The 20,806-nt window shown below is 40.1% G+C and overlaps 1 protein-coding gene across 3 annotated transcripts; it reads right to left on the reverse strand.

Annotated features, from left to right (window-relative positions):
* Positions 1 to 300: 300 nt before the first annotated feature.
* On the reverse strand, positions 301 to 20,269 carry pacsin2 (protein kinase C and casein kinase substrate in neurons 2). 3 transcript variants are annotated; one of them, XM_063905357.1, is made up of 12 exons: positions 20,137 to 20,269; positions 11,580 to 11,671; positions 11,188 to 11,344; positions 10,826 to 11,061; positions 8,987 to 9,142; positions 8,423 to 8,598; positions 8,198 to 8,318; positions 6,175 to 6,305; positions 3,755 to 3,913; positions 2,493 to 2,674; positions 1,973 to 2,119; positions 301 to 1,885 (listed from the first exon to the last, which is right to left on the reverse strand). In XM_063905357.1, the coding sequence occupies exons 2-11, from the start codon at positions 11,634 to 11,636 to the stop codon at positions 2,004 to 2,006; spliced, it is 1,491 nt and encodes a 496-aa protein (XP_063761427.1). In that variant the 5' UTR covers positions 11,637 to 11,671; positions 20,137 to 20,269; the 3' UTR covers positions 301 to 1,885; positions 1,973 to 2,003. The 3 variants fall into 3 exon arrangements, with proteins under 3 accessions (XP_063761427.1, XP_063761426.1, XP_063761428.1); XM_063905356.1 differs by having other exon boundaries at positions 301 to 2,119; XM_063905358.1 differs by lacking the exon at positions 3,755 to 3,913 and having other exon boundaries at positions 301 to 2,119.
* Positions 20,270 to 20,806: the final 537 nt, after the last annotated feature.

The raw sequence follows: 20,806 nt of genomic DNA on the forward strand, positions 1-20,806 counted from the left end.
GACTACAACCATGTCACAATATTTGTGAAATTGAAGAAGCACATTGGATCTGGTTACACTTTAGCATCTACTATGGCACACATACATATAATGTAAAACAACTGCCTGACTTGACATTTACTTTACACGTTTGCAACAGAGAGCTGTGCACCTAAACTATAGACGCTGGGAATTCATAATGAAAACTTTTTAGGAATCGTTACACAGACAAACAGATACAGATCTTTTTTTAAATATAGTGCATATTTTGATATTAATAGTGTAATTTAAAAACAAAAAATATCACTACTAAAGACAAAACAGTTTTTTCAATAAGTTCATTTATTATGTTGTGGGACAACATTTACAAACCTTACTGTGCAAGTACAGCTGTTGCTGCGTTTTGACGACAGCATGCCCTGAAAACATGGCAAAACGTCTCCTCTCACTATTATTAAAGACAACCAAATTAATGTTCCTCTCATAGCAGGTAAAGACATCAAATAGCTTTTTGTTTAATGATTTCATGGATGCACTGGGCATTTCATTTATTTGGAGCTTGCACTAAAGAAAAGCAGGCAGTTCATTTTTGCAGTGATGTAAGTCTACAGAAATCAGGTCCATTCATATCATAGATCCAAAGGAAAAATTAACAAGTATTCACATATGTGTTGATTAACTCAATGAGTATGGCCATCTGTTATGGGTAAATTATATTTACAAATATATCAAAATAACAGATCCAAGGGATGTTCGCCATCAAACATTCAATTACTATACAAGCTGATTCTCAGTCACAGCATTCTAACAAGAGTATAACAAAAGCACTTGTGGCATCATAAATTAACAATCATCTATTTCAAACTACAAATCATCTGATATTGCTGCTTAATTTGTTCTAATTTCTTTCACCCAGGCTATTTACATGCAGGTATGCAATGCCACACTGGCCTGGTTTTATTGCTTTATAAATTGCAATGTATTTTCAAAAAAACACTAAAATATTCTCCCATGTCTTGACATTTTAGAAGAGAGACAATGAAAACATGGAGATTCAGGAGAGATACACGTTTGTGAAAAACCTTCAGTGTTGCGTAAAATAACCCATATAGAATTAAACGTCCACAATCCACAGAAAGTAGACAGAGACATGTGTGAAAAGTTTGAGGACAGTTTGTTCAGGGGGGGTCAGTGCTGGGGAAAACAAGTAATCAAAAAAAGTGAGGAAATACAATCAGTGAATATACATTCAATTGCAGTGACTAGAGGAACCGACCCACTGTGAACTAAATAAAGACTATCAGGATAACGCTCCACTGATGTTTATCATTCCTTATAAAATAACCAGAACAGTTGATGAACTGAGTGGAAAGACAACCCTGAAAGGAATGGCAGAACAATGTAAGCCCTCGTTTAAAATCAGGTGAAATCTCACATAATGATCTCAACATAGGGGCCTTTTTTGTCCAAAAAGAAAAAATCTAACTTAACATTAAAGGACTGGATTCTAAAAGGCAGAAATAGTTTTAAACCTAAATAGATCTTCATGGTAATAAAAAGGGTAATCTTCCATAGTGGCTTCCATATTAAGGCAGCATGTAACATTGCAAGACGATGTGTCCTCCCAGTGTTTCGTTTACACAAAATATAAATCCACATACATTTAATCTTATCTAATATATACTTGAAAGGCTATTGTTTTTGTAACAGCATAAATGGGATTCTAAGTAATGTAACATAATTTACACAGCATTTTCTTCTCTGCGATCTTCTTAGCTTGGAATCATCTGGAAACTTGTGGTAAATTTCCATCTTTTGACTGTCAATCTGTGGCAACAACTTTCCAAGTGGTCCTTTCATAATCTGCAACTTCTCCTCCTCCGTTCTTCTCCAACACGGGTCCAGTCTTCGCCAACAGGGGGAAAAGGGTTAAAAATAAAGGCAGGACCTCCTCGTTTCCAGCCGCACTGTCATCTCGTAACACACCACTTACTTTTTATTCACATTTATTGATTTGTCATAAATCATTGCTGGATGTCTTCCACATAGTTAGCAGGATAGAGGCCTGTTTTTCCGTCCTTGAGCCGACCTTTGCACCAACCCTGATCATCTTCCTCGCCGATTTTGATGAACTCGTCCCCTGGAGGAAGCAGGAAAGAATATTTATATTACACAAACGACGGAAACTATGGAAGCCCTGAGAGGAAAATTCAATTTTTTTCAAGTCTGAAATAAACTGGTCTCACTAATATGTTTGACTTTCCAGGTTCTAAGTTCCTTATTTTCTTCCAGCTGTAAAAAACGTTTGGAGAAAAGCTTTTGCCAGAATATTTTTACTTTTCTGAACATGAGGCAGTGTTAAACTTCGGACTATTTGAAATCATTGAAATTAATGCATCAAAATTAACCAGCCACAACTTTTTTTCCAGCCACATTTTTCTTACACTTGTTTCCGTGGGTAACAGAATTGTAGAAGGTGTTGCTGTTTATGCAGTCTCCACCTCACACTGTACCTGCTTTGAAGGTCAGCTCATCCTGCTCCTGTCCTTCATAGTCGTAGAGAGCTTTAACTGGCACAGAGACGACCGGAGAAGCCGGCTCGTCTTCGAAGGGATTGCCGTCACCGTTGGCAGAGAAAGGGTTTCCACCTGTGTCTTCATCTGACCAGTCCTGAGTCTTCTCCATACTGCTCGCACTGGATGCACAGGGAAAAGAGACACTTAGAAGATGTCATTTTCCTTTATCTCAGGGCCATCAACGGGAAAAACCAACATGCCAGGCATAAGCAGTAACAAAAGAAGAAAAAGGAAGAAAAATAACACAAAGTTTAACACACAAAGCTCAGGGTGCATTTCAAAATCAGGCAACAGCTTTCAGATTCATCCTGAAAATATCCTCCTTTAAAAGTGAAAACATGCTTACTTGTGACATCAATGCTACAAAGCAAGCGATTGGTTGCAACGTAAATGATTCAAACGTTTTTTTAGATGCCACTCGGAGATCAAAAGCTTCGAGTGAGAGTGCACACGATGAGAGAAGGCAACAAAACAACATGACAAATGCAGCAATATAAGACCAAGCGAGACAAATCATAGTTGTGAAGGGTTGATTAGATTTGAACCTGAGCGGCCAACAGAGGGAGCCACCTGAACACAAGAGAGAACTTTGCTCTGACAGAAAGAGTTGTAAAACAATAAACACACACCAGCACACACATAGAGGATTTACAGTCAGACCGGATCAGCGTCTTTAATACAAATATAACCTGGTTCACCTGCTTTTTTGTTGAATCACTGCAACACAAATGCAGTATGAAGGTCTGCTCTAACTTTGAATTCACTTTTTTGAAACCAAATTGTTGTTTCATTCACTTTCAATTCTTATTCTTTCTTTAAATTGTGAGAAAAAGGCTATAAAAAGACATGCTTGTCTATATTCAGATCTGACTGTAAGACATTTCCCACAGCTGAGACATGCGCCCCCCTGCGCACGCCACGTAATGTTCTGCAAGACATGGCGCTGTTAGGAGAGAAAGACAGAACACACATTGGCGTTGTGTGCAAATGCCAGCGACCATGCAGAGCAGCACAACAACTGGCCACCTGAGGGAGGAGAGAGGGATGTAAAGAAAGAAGGGATCAAAGTAACCGAGATAAAGAAATGTTTTGAAAGACACGCGGCAACACTAACGGCGCTCCATGACATAAAGTAGTAAGAAAAAGGCGGGGAGGTAGTGGGTGGGCGGAGGTTGTTTTTTTTTCTTCTGTTCACCAACATTTTTATTTCCTCTTTTTTCACACTGTTGTTGTTGACTATGGTCTGCTGCTGCTCCACGGCCATCTCCTCCTCCTCATCCTCCTCCTCCTCCTCCTCTTCGTCATCTTCATCAAAGGGGTTTGAACCCACTGGTGCTGTGCTAGTGGGCACAGTCAGTCTGACAACATGGGACACATTTAGAGATCTAATTCTGACATGCAAACACATACACACACATGAAGACACACAGGACCTGTGGACATGCTAAAATGTAGGCTAAAATGTTAGCATCCTCAGCTAAGGAAGTTACTCCCTGCAGAAATAAGCATCACTTTCAGCTGCTCTGCGAGCACTATGGTATCTTTTTGGCCAAAAACAATTTACAGTTTTAGATTTGAGACTTGTAATTTGGGATTTAGAAACGTCAGACCTTGACTGATGACACAGACGATGAACACATACGTGCGCGACGGTCTGACAGCTCTAGCCGACCTAGTCATTGGCGGAGATGTTGGCTAACATGCAACTGCTGGCAACACTGATGAGTGACCAATTAAAACCACAATTCAATAATAAAAAAATGAACACATATTGGCGTGACGAGAACCCCTTTCGTGAATTCTTTAGATTGTAGTTCAGGACATGCCAATCCACTGTACTGCAACATTCAGGATGTTTTTGCTTTACTTTAGGGGAGCCGTCATGCCATTCATCTTTAGATTTTCTCTAGTGTGTACACAGCGTTGTGACTACATTTGTATTCTTGTTTATGGATCAATCCCTTTCTTCAGTTTCATCTCGTCTTTAAGCTGCTGCAACAGGTTCATCTTCAAACTCTGGGATCTATTAAATTCTAACGTTAGAGTTGTTAAAGTAATCTGAGGGACCCAAATCAGTGAGACAAAGTTCTGATCTTAAATATAACTTTGCATCTTGAGATGGATGACCCAGTAATTGTTGTATTTCTATCTAATAATCATCAACAAGGAGCTGTATTTTAGACTAAACAAATATGCCCTGTTTAGACTTGAGTAGTAAAAACCCACACAGTGTTCATCATAATTAACACAAAGCTCTAAAAACATAAGCAAGACACTTTCTGAGTGAAACATAAACCACTTGATTGTTATCTCTAGCTTAGTGTAGGTGCAAAATCTTTCTGAGAAAGTCACATGGCCAGTTGTTTACTTCCTACTACTGTCACTCTCCGCATTGAAGAACAAATCCTCCACCTGTATGAGAGGAAACACTGCCTTTCTCCTCCCTGTTTACTGAATTATTGGAGTGTGAAGCAGCAGTAGCTATCAGTTGGCCCTTGAGAAAAGTGAACGCCTTTGTTTGCATAGTCATGCCATGCTCTCTGAGCCTGTGGAGTTATTACACAAACACCGCTCTGCTGGCACAATGTAACATGGGATGGTTTCTGTCAACAAAAAGCTGGCTGGAACCAATGTATTCAAAGAAGCTGTATCACTGTCATATTGTGGGGGTGTTAAAATCGTGTAAATAAAATACTAAGATAAGTCACCGACCAGACCCCGGTTACATAAACAAGTCCCACCCAAAGAGGTAGGAAATTACAGGAAAACAATGATCTGTAAGTGCTTCATGGGGGGAGAGGCTCGACAACATTCCCACGTTCAGAGGTCAAATGCTTCCCGTGCCTGACATTCCCTTTGTTGACTCCTCTAGACACTGCTCTCCTGATTCCTGCAGATGCTCATACTGAGGTCTGTATATAAAAGGACAGTGCTGCCAGAACTCATGACAGGGTAATCAAATGTCAAATCTAAACGTAAAGGTGCATGAGAAGTTTTTTTTATCTTAATCAGATGTTTGTTGTTTTTTCCATGAACCACTGTTATGTCCTCGGTGCTGTTGCCACAACAACAAACACATGAATCTCTGCAGGGACACCTAGACTCTTACATTATCTGGCTTTCAAACATTACATCAGGCTTTTAAAGACTGCCAATCAAACATGAAGCGGCATGAATTCCATGATACATCAATAGAGCTTTTGTTGCTTGAAACTCAATCAAGTCTGTAAATTATTTGTTATTTTTCTGTCATAAAAACGTCTTTGAACTTCCAAGTACCAGGATCCATGCTACGAAAGTCTGAGTGTGTGTGAGGGATATATTTCCACATTACTTTTTGGCTGGCTTTCAACTATTCACCAGCCGGCTCCAGTCCCGCAGGGGAGGGATTCTTTCCCAACAAACTGTGACAAAATGTTTACTGTTGCCATGGGAACTAGACGTCACTCCCGGAGCTCCCCTTATGTAACGCTTTGGAAGCATTCCTAAAGAGTAAGACGCCACGTGTGGTTTACGGCATTATCTCTGATGCGGGGAGTTTGATTGAGAAGGAAAGAGTACGTAAGTGTGTGTGTGTGTGAGAGAGAAAGAGTGAGTCAGTGAGTGATGAGATATTTACCTGCTGCTGGATTTAGCAGGCGGAACGGGCTGGTCTGACCCAGTTTGACTGATGCCGGTCAGTGTGACGCCCTCTGATGGCTTCTTCTTTTCCCTTTTGCTGAGGGTTCGGTTTAGATCTATGGACCAGTCCTGGGAGACACACACACGCACACTAGCGTCAAGCATCCACTACTACAAATGATCTTCAAAACATGCCTTCGCAGCTAGGAGTGGGAGTCACAGCACCAGACACGCGCACTTCAACCAAAACGGTGTGAAATATTTCTCAGGCCGAGACACTGACTCTGGATTTTTAAAACTGTACATGCACAAGTGTTTTTACAGTGCAGTGTATGCCTGATAAGAGAACTGTATCCATTACCTGCAAAAAGAAAACACAGCACCAAGGAGTCTCCCCTTCACCAGGAAGAGTGATCGAAAGAGATTTTTTTGGTATATACGTTAGTTTTTACCCCTAGACATTTACTTCCAGAAGAAATGAGCAGTATCTATGAAAACATAGCAGCATACTGTTCTGTTTTAAGTAAATGTCAAAAATCATCTCACATGTGAAAGTGTGACCTTTGAGATGTGCACAGTCCTTGTCTAACCCTCTGATTTACCAGTCCTCTCAAAAGGTTTAAGATCAGACGTCTTCCTGTCTGGTTCATGACCTCAGAGACATTGCCGAGTCATGGTGGCATCATGGGACATACTGCAGGGTTCACATGGACAGAGTCATGAGTAGACTGGTCACAAACAGGTCAGAGTTCAAAGGTTAGAGACAGTCTCAGCTGTGTTTAATCGGGTTTTGAGTAATTCTAGAAATTGTCCTATCCAAGAAAAAGGTTTGAAAGATCCTGTAGTTTGAGGAAATGTGGAATATCAAGATATATTCGGCGAGGACAGAGCTGTGGTGCCTGCACCTTTGAAATAAATGAATAATATTATTTGAAAATTGAATAAGATACACTCACACAACCACGTCAAACACTCAGAAAAAGAAGCAGTAAGGAGTGAGGGTGTTATTGGAAGAAAAGGACCCCCCCCCATGGCTGCAGTGAAAAAGAGCAGCCCTCCCATGCAGAACTCACTACAATGGACCTTCTCTTAAAGGAGCGAGGATGGGACCAATCCAAAGTCTGCCAGACACGGGGAAAGGGAAGCAGGTGTGGAAACGGGTTAATGAGGACAACATCGCCTGATCCTTAATCTGTGGGGTTTCATATGTAGCACTCTGAAATGTTAGTTAGTACACTTACACCGGGAAAGTATACGCTTCTCTAACAAATGGCCTGACCCAGTATCTTGTAGAAAAATCAAGATACAAACATTTTTTTGAATATATACTGAATATATGCAGGTTATGTCTAAATCTTTCTTTCTTAAAAAGCCTTCCACAAACCAAGCTTCCCTGGAAGAGGATTAAGTCGGCCCATTATAACAGCTATGCCTGCAGGAGCACTTAAAGAGCTGTCAATTGTAGCAGTGAAAGCGCACAAAGCTTTCCTTTGCAGCCTCTTGAATTCTACATTTCAGCTGCTGTGGGGAAGATGACATAAACGTCATTCCTCATTGCTACTCTGACAGCTCAGTGGAGATTTACTTCCAACCCCTGCTGCCCAACAGTATACATCAATGAGAAAACTGACACAGCACATTGACTCCAGCTTGGGCTACATGCTACATTGTTACACAGATATTGCCATGCTTCCTTTGACGCTTTTTCATACATTCTTTGTCCATTTTGCAGTTAGGCATGGGAGAGCCCTCGTTACTGTTTTAAGACAAGATGCTAATATTTCCAGCTATACAAAGACTGTAATAATTCATTATAACCTCCCTAAACAAGGTATAAGGATTATTTCTTTGTCTTCAGGTCCAACATTTTAAAAAGTCTAATGTGATTAAGTGTGTTTAACACATTTGGGAACAAATGGAAAAGCATTATTGATGTTTCTTCACCATTAATCTCATATAACATTACACCTTCCTTCTCTTTTCATCTACTTTAGTATTAGTTTGAGGCAGAGCTGTAGTACCTCAAACTGGGGCCAGTTCATTGGCATGCCGGGGCCGTGATTGGACCGGAACCACTTCAGGTCCTCTTCAGCATCAGTAGCAGTAACCGTGTCTTCCAGCGTTTGGTAAAGTGTCTGGAATCTGTGGAGAGACAGTATTGTACATTATTTATAGGTGAAAGCACAATCTCAAGCATCTCTCACTTCCCTGTCTGCCCAATGAGGCTGTCACATGTGAGCTCTGACCTGTGATTGGTTGAGAGATCCAGGTGCTGTTTAACCTCCAGCAGCAGCTCCCCGAAGAAGCAAATCCGCTTGTCTTCAAACTGCTGCCACTGCTCGAACACCTGCTCCATGTTCTCCATGTACTGAGGGGTCAGCTTGTCCAGTTCTTCCAGGGATTTCTCATAGCGTTCTTTAGTCTGGGAGACAAGAGGAATGAAGGGACATAAAACATATAAAAAACATGGATACTTCTAGACCTCTATCACATTTTTGTCATTTTTTTAGACGATTTTTCTATGATCAGTTATAGTTAGAAGTCCAAAATATACAGGTTTCAACTGTCATCTACCTTGAAATGGTCATGAAATGAAACGAAAAAAGAACGTTACAGCTACCAAAAGAAAAGAAGGTTTAGTTCTTCCGTTTCTGTAGAATAATTTAAGGCAGGCTAACTACAGACTTTCTTGGTACACACCTGACTAAAGCTAAATGGAAGGAAATTGAGATAGCAAAGGGAAAAATAATATCTTTGGAAGCTTTTCTAGAATAAAAACAATGTCCATGTCTTTCCAAAGGAGGCCCTACCTTCTGCACGTCCTGCTGACACTTCTCCACCTTTTCCTGGAGCTTCTTTTGGGCTTCGGGGTTGTTGTTACTCTCCAGTTTGCTGTTTGTCTCCCTGCTGGCTGCCAGCTTCTCTTCTTTACAGGCAGAGTGGTATGACTTCTTCATTGTTTCCATCTGCAGAGGGAACGATAAAACAGAAGTGCAGTTAATAGTGCCAGTCTTTTTGAGTTACTTGGAACCAATAACTGTAGAAGCGTAAAACATTGGCTGTCTGACTGAGGTTTAACATGTCTGTGACAGCTACTCGTTTGGGTTAAGGTGTTGGAAATTGGCGTGAATCTTGCTGCTAATTGCCATTTTGTCTTGTAGGTAGTCTAATTTGATTTTCTCTCGAAAAGACTTGACTAAATGTGTGTCATTTGTCATTAAAGGAACCATTACAACTCATTTCCTCAGAAACATGATTGATAAATTGAACTTCATAAAGAGAAACAGACTCAAAAGTGAAACACTGATGCAAGTTTGATGAGTGCATTTATGACAGGAACTACTCCTTTATCACTTTGATTATATTTAAATTCCAACAGATAACAATTGAGGAAGCAAATTCAGATATTGTGGTGTTATTTGAAGAGAGCCCTTGGGTGTAACTCTGGCTGAGGGCCATGTGAAAATACACAAGGACATTAGTATAGACATCAGTCGCTCTAATTTAATATTACAGGAAGTTGTATGTCAATAAACCAAAACCCACAAGAGCCCTGGACTCGCACTGTATTCATGTAGGTCTATTATTGACGTAATGCACACGTCACCCATGTCAGCGTATAATTCGCTGGACCAATTAATTAGCCTCATTTCCTCTCTGCCCCTACCCGCTGTCCCCGTCTGTCTTTTAAATCAATAAAACACTCGGGCTACAAAACTGCATTGTTTTGTCGCTGCTCAATGACGAGGCCAGGATGTCACCACCCTGCAGTGACATCAAACACACAGGAAATGGGGGCAAGGAGTCTGGAGGTTGCAAAATGGCTTTTGAAAGTACAAATACTCGGACGTTGTTATATGCCTGTGTGGAGACAGAAAGGAATGTGTGTGCTGCCGGGTAAACAGCCTGCTTAAATGAAAGCAGTAGTATGAAATACGTTGACCTGATTTTGAACTCGGAGTGCCAGCCTCCCTGCGAGCTCTCTGTGTTTCCTTCCCTTCTCCAAAGAACTACAGGATGCAGTTACCGGCGGCCACCTTGGCACACACTGTTTGGTAATAGCTTTCTCATTCAATATGAAGAAGGTTGCAAATTATGTGCCGCTTGTTTAGTTAGCAGGTAGTCATGGAGGGAAACAATAGTGAGTCAGGGATATGTAGTCATGTGAACTGGAGGGTTAAACTCATAGTCATGGCTATAATCAGTCACTTGGAAAATCACTTGTGGTATCTGTATAGCTGTTTATAGTTCAAGACACATAATTGTGCGTAACTCGATCAGCGTTTGTCTGTATTTAATTAAACTTCATTATTTTAGATATTTTCTTATTTTGTCAACGTCATCCTGTTTGAGCAGACTAAAAGACTGGGATTTTTTGTCTTTACTTAGTCAAATAAAACTTTTAAAATAGTTTTACTGAATAAAAACGGTTTATTTTTCCCGGGTGGTTAAAACAAATAAAGAGATTTGAATCTTTTTAAAAATATATTATTGTCTTTTTTTTGGTTTCTTGATAGAGTCACAGTTAGTGTTAAATTATATCAGCGCATTCTGATAGTTACTCGTAATTAAATAAACGCTATTTCATTCAAACTGTTCCCCCCATAATACACATTATGCTAGTTCCTTATCCCGTTTCACATCCACACCTCTTTGAGTTTCTTGGCCCAGGGTTTCTGAGCCTTGCGGAAGCCGTCGTCCGCCTCTTTAGTCTCTTTGAAGCCTCCGATCATCTGCTTGTGGTACGAGTCCCTCTGCCAGTTCTTCAGCTTCTCGTAGTCTTCTCCCATCAGCGCTGACTTCACCTCCATGTGGAGCTCGCTCACCTTCTCCGCCTCCGTGCACAGGGCAGACCACGCCCGCTCCAGCGTACCATACTGAGGGCCTGAGGGAAGAGTTACTCACCATCAGTGTCTCTAAACGACATGCTTTAGGGATTATGGGATACGCTGTGATTTAACAGCTTGACACAATTTGAAATAAAGCTCGAGTTGAATAGAAATAGTCCTACCTTTTTCTATGAGTTGGCGCCAGCGCTTCCCCCATTCTGTGAGCTGCTGTGCATAGGACTTTTCAATACGCGCCCGCTCATGAATACAGGTCATCAGATCATTACAGAGCCGGCTGCCATCGTCTACCCGTTTCACTGAGCGCTTGTAGTTACCAACCTGAGAAACAGCAACAAAAAGAAGCAAAAACACGGTTAAAAAGGAGCTGGAACATGTTAGCATTTAACCTATTATGCTCTCTGGGTGGAGATCATTATTTATAAAATAATTAAAAGGTACATTTTATGTTGTTTTGTTGATAACTTGTTATATTCACTAATGTTGCACTTTTCAGCAACATAAAAATCCCTATGGAAGAAATATGACCCTGGATTGAAGAGCTATAGCGTCTCACCTCCCAGAAGCTGTCACTGGAGACATCGATCATGGAGTCATCGTAGGAGCCCGACATGGCTGCTGCTCCAAGTCACACTCAGAGTGTAGGGCCTGGGAAAATAAAAAATAAAGGGTCAATTAAAAAATGTGATTAAAATTAAGTTATAAATGCCTAAAAATACAAATAGAAATGTCACTAAGTATAAAAGCTTTAAAAAAAGCTAATATCACAAAACCAGTCAATACATTCTTTTTCAATAGAAAGAAAAGTATTGAACTACATTAAATGACTATTCATAGATTACATTTAGAATATTACGGAGTAGAAATGTGAACTTGTTGTGGACATTTTATTAAACCTTAAAATGTGTTTTAATGTTTGTATTTTCCGATTCATTGCTACAGATTCCCCTGTAGCATAATGACATGACAATCAAATTGACAGTTAATTAGTTCATAACATTTTATTGCTCAACTTTCTTGAAGAGCAGCCATTCAAGCCATATAAGATATAATCAAATGAGATTATCATCATATTTATTGCTACCAGTCATAACTATTCTACTATTCTTCATTTATTATTACATATTTAGAGCTTAAACACGAGTAAAAAAAAAAGGGATTTGCAGCTACTTTGGTAGTTGGTTTCAGTCATTATCAAGCAAGAATGCCAACATTGGACCCAAAGACTTTGGCTACACAAACACACAGGGCAAAAGTGCAGTTATCTGTTGCTTTAAACCCTCACTCCATGTGGACTGTTAGAGATCCATTGCAATGTAATTCTGCAAGAGGAGTGTGTGTGTGTAGATACATTCAAGCCTAATTCTCAGCATGAAAATCACATCGTCCCCAGCCCAATGAGAAGATAAAAAGGGAAAACTATTGATCAACATATAGACCCATTGTTAAAAGCTATGCATATAGATTCATAATACAGACTTTCAGATAAGCTTTCAAATATTGCAGAGTGAGCCAAACTTACACACAGCTGAGTTACTAAATATATGCACTGAACAGGAAATAAAACATCTATCTTTTAATCAGTCGGTCACACACTGTTTCTCTCTATAAAACCGACAGCTAAAAGGAGAAAATGTATCATTCTGTCACAACAACATACCTAAGACACTGATAAAAGGGAGAGTAATACTGAGACAGAGAAAATAAATAGTTCAGAGGATGATACGGAGAGAAATGGAAGTGTGAGGGGAGTGAACGTGTGATGTGGTTTCATAAACAGGGCAGCAGGTAGGTGTTTTCATCTATTTCCATAACCCCACAACGCTAACCTACAACAGACTGAGACCCTTGCAGCTCATGGATTCTCAGCTTAACTGTGTGTATGTGTGTGTATGTGTGTGTGTGTGTGTGTGTGTGTGTGTGTGTGTGTGTGTGTGTGTGTGTGTGTGTGTGTGTGTGTGTGTGTGTGTGTGTGTGTGTGTGTGTGTGTGTGTGTGTGACTCTGAGAGGGTAAAAGAAAACTGTCAAGAAGCACACAGCGGGCAGCTTCCGTTTCCTTCAGACGGCGACCACAGACTGTCCTCTGTTTCTCCCCTCTGCCCCTCTTCTCTACTCACCGCCATCATTTCAATCTCGACAGTCTCCCTTTATTCATCGCCCTCCATCCTCTTCCTCTCCATCAGCCTGAAGAGTCTCCTCTCTCTGCAGGCTGACTCGCTCCCTTCAGATCTGCTATCTTATAACCATATATATTCCGGTTGTGTTTCCGTACAGCTGAGACAGACTGCAGGGGAAACTTTTGAATTCAATGGGGATGGCCAAACTAAATAATTGATTAATTGCTTAAAGAACGATTGATAAATTAAATAATGGATAAAACAATAACTGGTTACAGCCCTAGAGCCCATTTCTCCATTACTCAGTCCCTGTAAGAGTCAGACACACTCATCAATAATTGATCATATCTACAAAAAAACCCAGCTTGAGTTGTCCACTTGTGATCAAACAAAATGCATTTTAGTGCCGAGCGTGAACACACAGGGCCTCTTTCAGCAAGAAATTGACGGCTCGTTCTGTGTGTGTGTGTGTGGTCATCGGCCAATGGTCAGTGGCCCGTGCCCTAAAGGACAGGACATGGACAGAGGAGAGTATTGTGGTCACTGCTAGCTGAGGAACAATCCGCTCTTTAACTGCGTTTGTACTTTACAATTAGTTCAGTCAAACAAAAAACACACACACACACACACACACACACACACGTACAGTACACACACAGACACACACACACAGCTAGAAACATGTAAACAGATGTTGTTTTTCACTTCTAGAGAAAACCCCATGTTTCATTTGACTGACCTTCCTCATGAATAAAAGCCTTGACGTGTGTGTGTGTGTGTGTGTGTGTGTGTGTGTGTGTGTGTGTGTGTGTGTGTGTGTGTGTGTGTGTGTGTGTGTGTGTGTGTGTGTGTGGAGCAGCCTGTATGAGCCAAACACTACAATATCACACTATGTTTGACCCTGTAGCATAATGACATGACAATCAAATTGACAGTTAATTAGTTCATAACATTTTATTGCTCAACTTTCTTGAAGAGCAGCCATTCAAGCCATATAAGATATAATCAAATGAGATTATCATCATATTTATTGCTACCAGTCATAACTATTCTACTATTCTTCTTTTATTATTACATATTTAGAGCTTAAACACGAGTAAAAAAAAAGGGATTTGCAGCTACTTTGGTAGTTGGTTTCAGTCATTATCAAGCAAGAATGCCAACATTGGACCCAAAGACTTTGGCTACACAAACACACAGGGCAAAAGTGCAGTTATCTGTTGCTTTAAACCCTCACTCCATGTGGACTGTTAGAGATCCATTGCAATGTAATTCTGCAAGAGGAGTGTGTGTGTGTGTAGATACATTCAAGCCTAATTCTCAGCATGAAAATCACATCGTCCCCAGCCTGGGCCTGACTTTATGTCCCTGCTGTGTTTCCCCGAGCAGCTGTCCATATTCTTCATTCCTCAATCTCCGACACACAAGGGACACATGGACCGAGCCACAAATATCCAGTCTAAACATGGCAACAAGTCTTCTGACATCAAACGCTGCTGAGCAGAGATTTCCACTGACCAGGATCACAGCAGCATGAAAGATTTACACAAGAGAAGACCTGTCTGCACGTCTTCCTCTTCAGTGCACACAGAATGAAATATCAGTTACATTTGATACCATGAAAATACATGTTCTCTTGTCCCATAGAAGGGTCCTGTAATGCATCACCCAACAGGCATATGTTTTGTAGTCCTTAGATCTAGCAAACATTTGTAATCTTTTGGGTCTACTAGCAAAATTAACGATTACATTTCAAGGACAAACAAGCTTCAATAGCCAAAATATCTTAAGCCACAACAATGAATTGGGAATTCCTTTACGACAAAAGTAATTTCCGAGGCCTGATTTAATCAACAGCAAACAGGAACAGGCGTCTGCACACCCTTGGCTCTGTAGGACATTTGGACTGAGTTAAACAATTGAACGCAGCTCGACCCGCAACTGCAAATAACGCTGTTGACTAAGGCCAGGTCTAAAGTCCACTTAATCTGTCACTACAGGGGAACACTGGAAAATCCATCACTTTGTGAACCAAAAACACACGTGTGAATGAGGGAGAGTTGTAGAGATGTAAGACGGAGAAATGACCATCAAGCACTGGGTCTGTCATTTCGATTTTAAACAACAGATGCATGACTTCATCAAGGTTGCAGAAACCTGAAAAGAGGGGCTTAGATCACAAGCTTAGCGATTACATAATCAAACACAACAATGATACGCACTGAAGTCTGAAAAATAAACGCACTCAGAAAGCTGGAATTTGGTTGCTGCCCTTAGATAGAAGTGAACGACTGCGTGCCTCATTCCTAAACTGAACTTTGGCATATTAAGCAAGTTCCCACACTGTTACTACATCCGTTTGTATCCAAATGTCCAAATGTCCAAAGATGAAGCTGACTTTGGGGTTTTAAAGTCAGGATAACAAGTATCAGTAGTTTTTTTTTTCATTTGTGAAAGATGATTCAGAGAGACAGCTGCATGTGACAAGCACCCAGCTAATGGGGGAGGAGAGGGAGACAGACAGTGAGACAGCAAAAGCAAGAGATGAATGTGTGTGTTATTAAAAGCACATGAAATCTTACTGTGGCAAACAGACACAGGATGCCAATGACCTTTATAACCACTGTGGGGGGTGGAATTACAGTGTTAGCATTACTCTGGAACCCCTGCCAACGGGATTTATGGATTATTGCAGATTGTGACAAATACAAGTTAAGTTAACAGAAGACGATATTTGCAAATTAAACTCATTTGTTTTTTGCTACTGGCAAACTTCACCAAGGTAACTTTAACATCACCTCTGAGCTTTAAACTTGTAATTTGATTATGAGTGTTCACCCCTTCCACAAAAGCCTTTCTGTTAGCGTGTTAAATTAATAAATCTAATAGCAAAAAAGTATTACAACAACAAGGCTGTAAGGTGAAAGTGAGTAGATGAGTTTCCGCGTCTGAGGATTCTATGTTAGGTATGGGGTATTTACTGGCGTATTTATGTCAAAGAACAGAAGGTGAACAACCACAGACACATTTCAAGAATCACCCATTTAAAAAAAACACATTGACTTTGAGGCGAGGGAACCGGAAGTGCACAAATGCTACCTCATTTCTGGGTGTTAGGACTCACTCCTGGGGAGATAATTGAGAAATACGCAAACAAGTGCAGTGCAAAATAGGACCTTGAGCATGTTCCAGAAACTAGCAGCATACTGTCTATTCATCCACCCCGTGTTTATGTTCCTCGGAGTGCTCTGGGGCTTGTAACACAGAAACAGTGTCATAAATTGGGGCGGAGGAGCAGGAAACAAATGGATTCACAGAGAGGAGAGAAGAGCTCATGCACGAAATGACAGGCACATGCATACCTGCCCTGAAGCTGCGAACATTTTATTACTAGACATAAATACTAGTGCAGTCAAGATGTGTGTTTTCTTTAAACTGTGGTGATGATTAGGGCAGGTCACTTGAGAATAAACTCTTATCAACAGCAAGGACATCAGCAGCTTAATGTCACACAATCTCTACATGTATTCTGTCGACCAATCAGAGGCCGCTGCAGAGGGGAAACGTGTGCACAATAAGTGGAGTTATCCTGAGGGTCTGTGTGTCAAATGTTGTTTCCTGCTAAATATTGAGACGTTCCAGCCTTGTCTGCGCGATCGTCAACGCAAGCAAGAAAAACCAAACTGCTCCAGAGTCTGTAAATGAGAAGGCCTGACTTACATCTCAAAGGTTTTAAAAACAAGGAACTGGAGGAACTGACTAATTCATTGCTTTCCATTAGCTTGTTTTTTCAGGAAAGACACTTAGTTTCCAGTAATTTAGAAGTATTTAATTATTGATTAATTGGGTTTTTTAAAAGCAAACAAACTTTTCCAGTTTCTTGAATGTGAGGGTCCATTTCCCTTTCCATCGTAAAAATAGAGTATCAGCACATCTTTATATTGAAAGGCTGCATTCAGAAAAAGCTAATTAATTGACCAATAAGAATAGCTGTTTATTCTTTTGTTGATTAACAAATAAATAATTCAATGGTTTCAGCTCTAAAGTTTTCTTTTTAAATGTCTGATATTTCATAGAACTAAAAATGTCTCTAGAAAGAAATACTCAACGTAATCCATAATGAAAATATGTGTCTGACCATTATTTCAGAATTAAAGAAATAAAGAAGACAGCCACTTAACTAACTTAAATCATTATGACAAATACCAGAGTGTGATTGCATAACAAGCAAGCTTAAAAACACTCCGAGTGCAGTGGGTTTAATGTCTTAATCACAAGAAAATTGCTTATCTAAGCAGTAGTTATTTTTCCTCGTTTCCATTTCCTTCCTTTGTTGCATAAAACACAATATCTCCCAGGCAGGGAGTGGAGCTGAGCTGATCTATCCCTTCAATATTACTGTTTCACAGCACGGCGCGGCTAAATCCTGACTGGGCTATAAGAGAAGAAAATACAATCATTCCTTTGCTTATTTCTCTCTTGGTGCACAAAAGCTTGAAGGTCAAAAGTTTCCACGGCAAACACAGGTCATGACCTTGATTTTCTTTCAACTCTGCCCTCCTTCCTCATACGAGCTCAACAGCTGCACAGGCCTGCTGATCTCCAGGAGACATGGCCTTTCTGTGGAGAAGCCTCTTGATAACTCACTCTCAGCCTTAACAGAAATCACTGACAGAGGCAGACGGTTAAACCGTTGGTCCATCAGCAGCAGGTCAACTGTAGCCTCAACAGAACTGACCAGTCCGCTCTGCTCCATGGGAAGGGAAAAACAATGGCGTTTGTTCCACACTTTCAAGCATTTTCCACTGGACACGCCAGCACCATAGAGAGGAACATAATGGAGGGAAATTCAGTATAACATGACAGGGAAAGGGAGATCCTGACGTCACCGAGCGGGGCACTTTTTCCTGTGGAAGCCACTGTCCGGCACACTGAGTGTCATGTGATCCGTTTAAAGTGACAGACCTTTCAGGAAAGGGCCACAAACAAATGTCATCTGCTAGCTAACCCTGTGACCTGTTATACTGTCTTCCATACTGTATGTGTTCACACAATTTTCTAACAAAGACAGAAATCACAGAAGAACCAAACATCTGACATTTTAGAGGTTCTGGAGCTGCTGTACTGCATGTACATGAGCAGAAGAGCTGTGAATAAGACATGTTACTAGGATCTTTTTGTATTATCAATATCAATAAATGTCCATGGTGCTTTCATCACTTCACAGTGAAAAGTTATTGGATTATATGATATTAAATACTTGAATTCAGGAAGCGGGTACCAGTAAAAGTCTGACATTTTTGCATTAAAAGTGTAAAGTTAAGTGTAATGATAAATCTATTCATATCATTTGCTTCGAAATGTCAAAAAACAGGCGAAAAAGCCCATTACAACTTCCAAAAGGTCAACTTTAACTTTCATATATTGCTTATTTTGTCCAACTCAAGACATTCTGTTTATCTTCATTGAAAGAAGAAAGCTAAGAAAGCCAGCATAATAAGGAATGTATTATATTCTAGTTTGCTTTGAAAAACGACTTAAAAGTTAAATCAATTCTAAACATATTTGCAGTATCTCTCCACTCTGGCTGGGATGGGAGCAGTTGCTTTCACCTGTACTGACAGGCTTCAATAACAACATGATTACATTGTGCTGTACAATGTGTTATATCCCTTTAACTGCTCAGCGTCTCGGAGAATACACTAATAAAGATCCCTCTAAATGGAGAGCAGCGCCTTCAGCCTATATTGGAATACCCATTCTAAGTTTAGCTCAGATCTGTGACAGAGCAACCAGTTCACAGGGCCCCCTTCAGATATAAGGAACAAGTAGATTTCACTACTGCTTCACCCTGACAACAGTAGCAACAAACAAAGACCCATAGATAACTGATTGTAATAACTCATTTGTTTGTGCAACTTTGGTTAAATGCAGTAATGGATAGTAACAAAGCACATTTACTCAAGTACAAATTTGAGGTACTTGTACTTCTAATCCACTACATTTAAGAAGCCAATATTGTAAGATGTAGATTATTAGCTAACACAAAATATAAATCAATTATTGAATAGCTTATATACGTATAGCGTATACGAAGTTATGCAAATAATCTCCACTTCATTAGCTGTGATAAAACACATCAATAATCCTTATATTGACCAAGTAAAATATGTATGGGATTCTGAAATACATTAAGTATATTATGATGCTGAAACATTTGCAAACAAGTAAGATTTTGAAAAGAGGCCTTCTACCTGTAACAAAGTTCTTGTCTTTAACATTTTAGTATTGTATCAAACACATCTGAGTAGACTTCTTCCACCACTGGTTAAATGTGCAGTATATGAGACAGGACTGGACTTGGCAGCTGGCTGGCACTGCGCATTTTCAGACACTGCCTGGGTTTAGCACCGATTAGGGGAAAGCCTGCAGGAATTGAACCATCTCTCAATTGGAAGTGATGTAATGCTGTAGGCATACATGCAGGATGATAGGACATGATTATCTTTACTTGCGAAACCTGCCCCGCCCTTTATCACTCCAGGCAATGAAACACTGCTCTATCCCTGTGAAAACCAAACAGCTGGGGTAAAACACCCTGAGGAAACTACATTTAATAACCAGGTTAATAACTAAGTAAATTACAGTGACATTATGAACTCCAGCCTAACGGTGCTAGCTTAATGTATGTCTATGGACTTTCGAAACACTGATATACCCATGTTGGCGGAACCGTGTAATACACAATTAATGGTGAACTAGGAGAACCTATAACTTATGACAAACCTGGTATCACTCTTTGCTATAGTAGCTTTCACTAAATGAAATCATTTAAAGTTTGTATTACCACATTATCAGCCGCCTCCCATCGGGAAGTAACGCTAAAACTTTTGACGTTAGCCCCTTAAGGTTAGCTCCAACGTTAGCGAATTAGCCACAGACCCCTTAGTAAAAAGTTAAATGGTACAAAGTTTTTAATTCGTGGGTTTCACTTACCTCGCACAGCGTTATTCTTCCTGACGTTTAGTTGAAGAGTTACTTCACTTGGTGATGCCAATTTACAAATCTTTTCGTCCGTTTTTCTGCTCACCAGCGGCACCATCGACCGTATGACTGACACAATCGTCAGTTAGCCAAAGTACGATACATAACATCCGGTTAGTATTTTCAAAATAAAATCAGGTCTGGTGTATAAAATAAAATAAATGCATACAACGTACTTGCATAGGACTCTATTTGAGTATATAACGTATTACTACTTTATACCTCTACCCTATTACAATTGAGGTGACTTGTTGTACCTTAGTTTACTTGTTAATAGCTAGAATCAAATTAAATGTCACGTTTGTATTACATGAGCTATATAAGTCATCACAGTTAGGTTAAAAAATATGTAGAATTAATCTATACTCAAAGAAAATATCACAAATACAACAAATGTTGCCTCAATATAATATGCCATTAAATTCATGAGACCAAATTAAGTGTGAAAACCTATACTTTGAAGTCATCCAGCTTCCGGCATTGCGATATGACTGGTAAACTTTATGCAAACTACGGAGAGGTGCGGCGGCCTGACGTCACATCCCTTTCAAAGTTTTTTCTGGTTACTTTATACTGTAGCAACCAGCACCCAATGGCAGTGGTATCCACTAAGAAGTCTGGG

Source organism: Eleginops maclovinus, chromosome 17 (assembly GCF_036324505.1).
Source record: "Eleginops maclovinus isolate JMC-PN-2008 ecotype Puerto Natales chromosome 17, JC_Emac_rtc_rv5, whole genome shotgun sequence".
Classification (NCBI taxonomy): Eukaryota; Metazoa; Chordata; class Actinopteri; order Perciformes; family Eleginopidae; genus Eleginops; species Eleginops maclovinus.

What these genes read in the sequence shown, in the direction of transcription:
- pacsin2 (XM_063905357.1), bottom strand. Translation starts at nt 11,636, where the DNA reads ATGTCGGGCTCCTACGATGACTCCATGATCGATGTCTCCAGTGACAGC. An exon ending in CCAGTGACAGCTTCTGGGAG is followed by an intron (nt 11,345 to 11,579) that starts GTGAGACGCTAT and finishes GCTGTTTCTCAG; the next exon opens with GTTGGTAACTACAAGCGCTC. An exon ending in CCTGCTAAATCCAGCAGCAG is followed by an intron (nt 3,914 to 6,174) that starts GTAAATATCTCA and finishes CCATGTTGTCAG; the next exon opens with ACTGACTGTGCCCACTAGCA.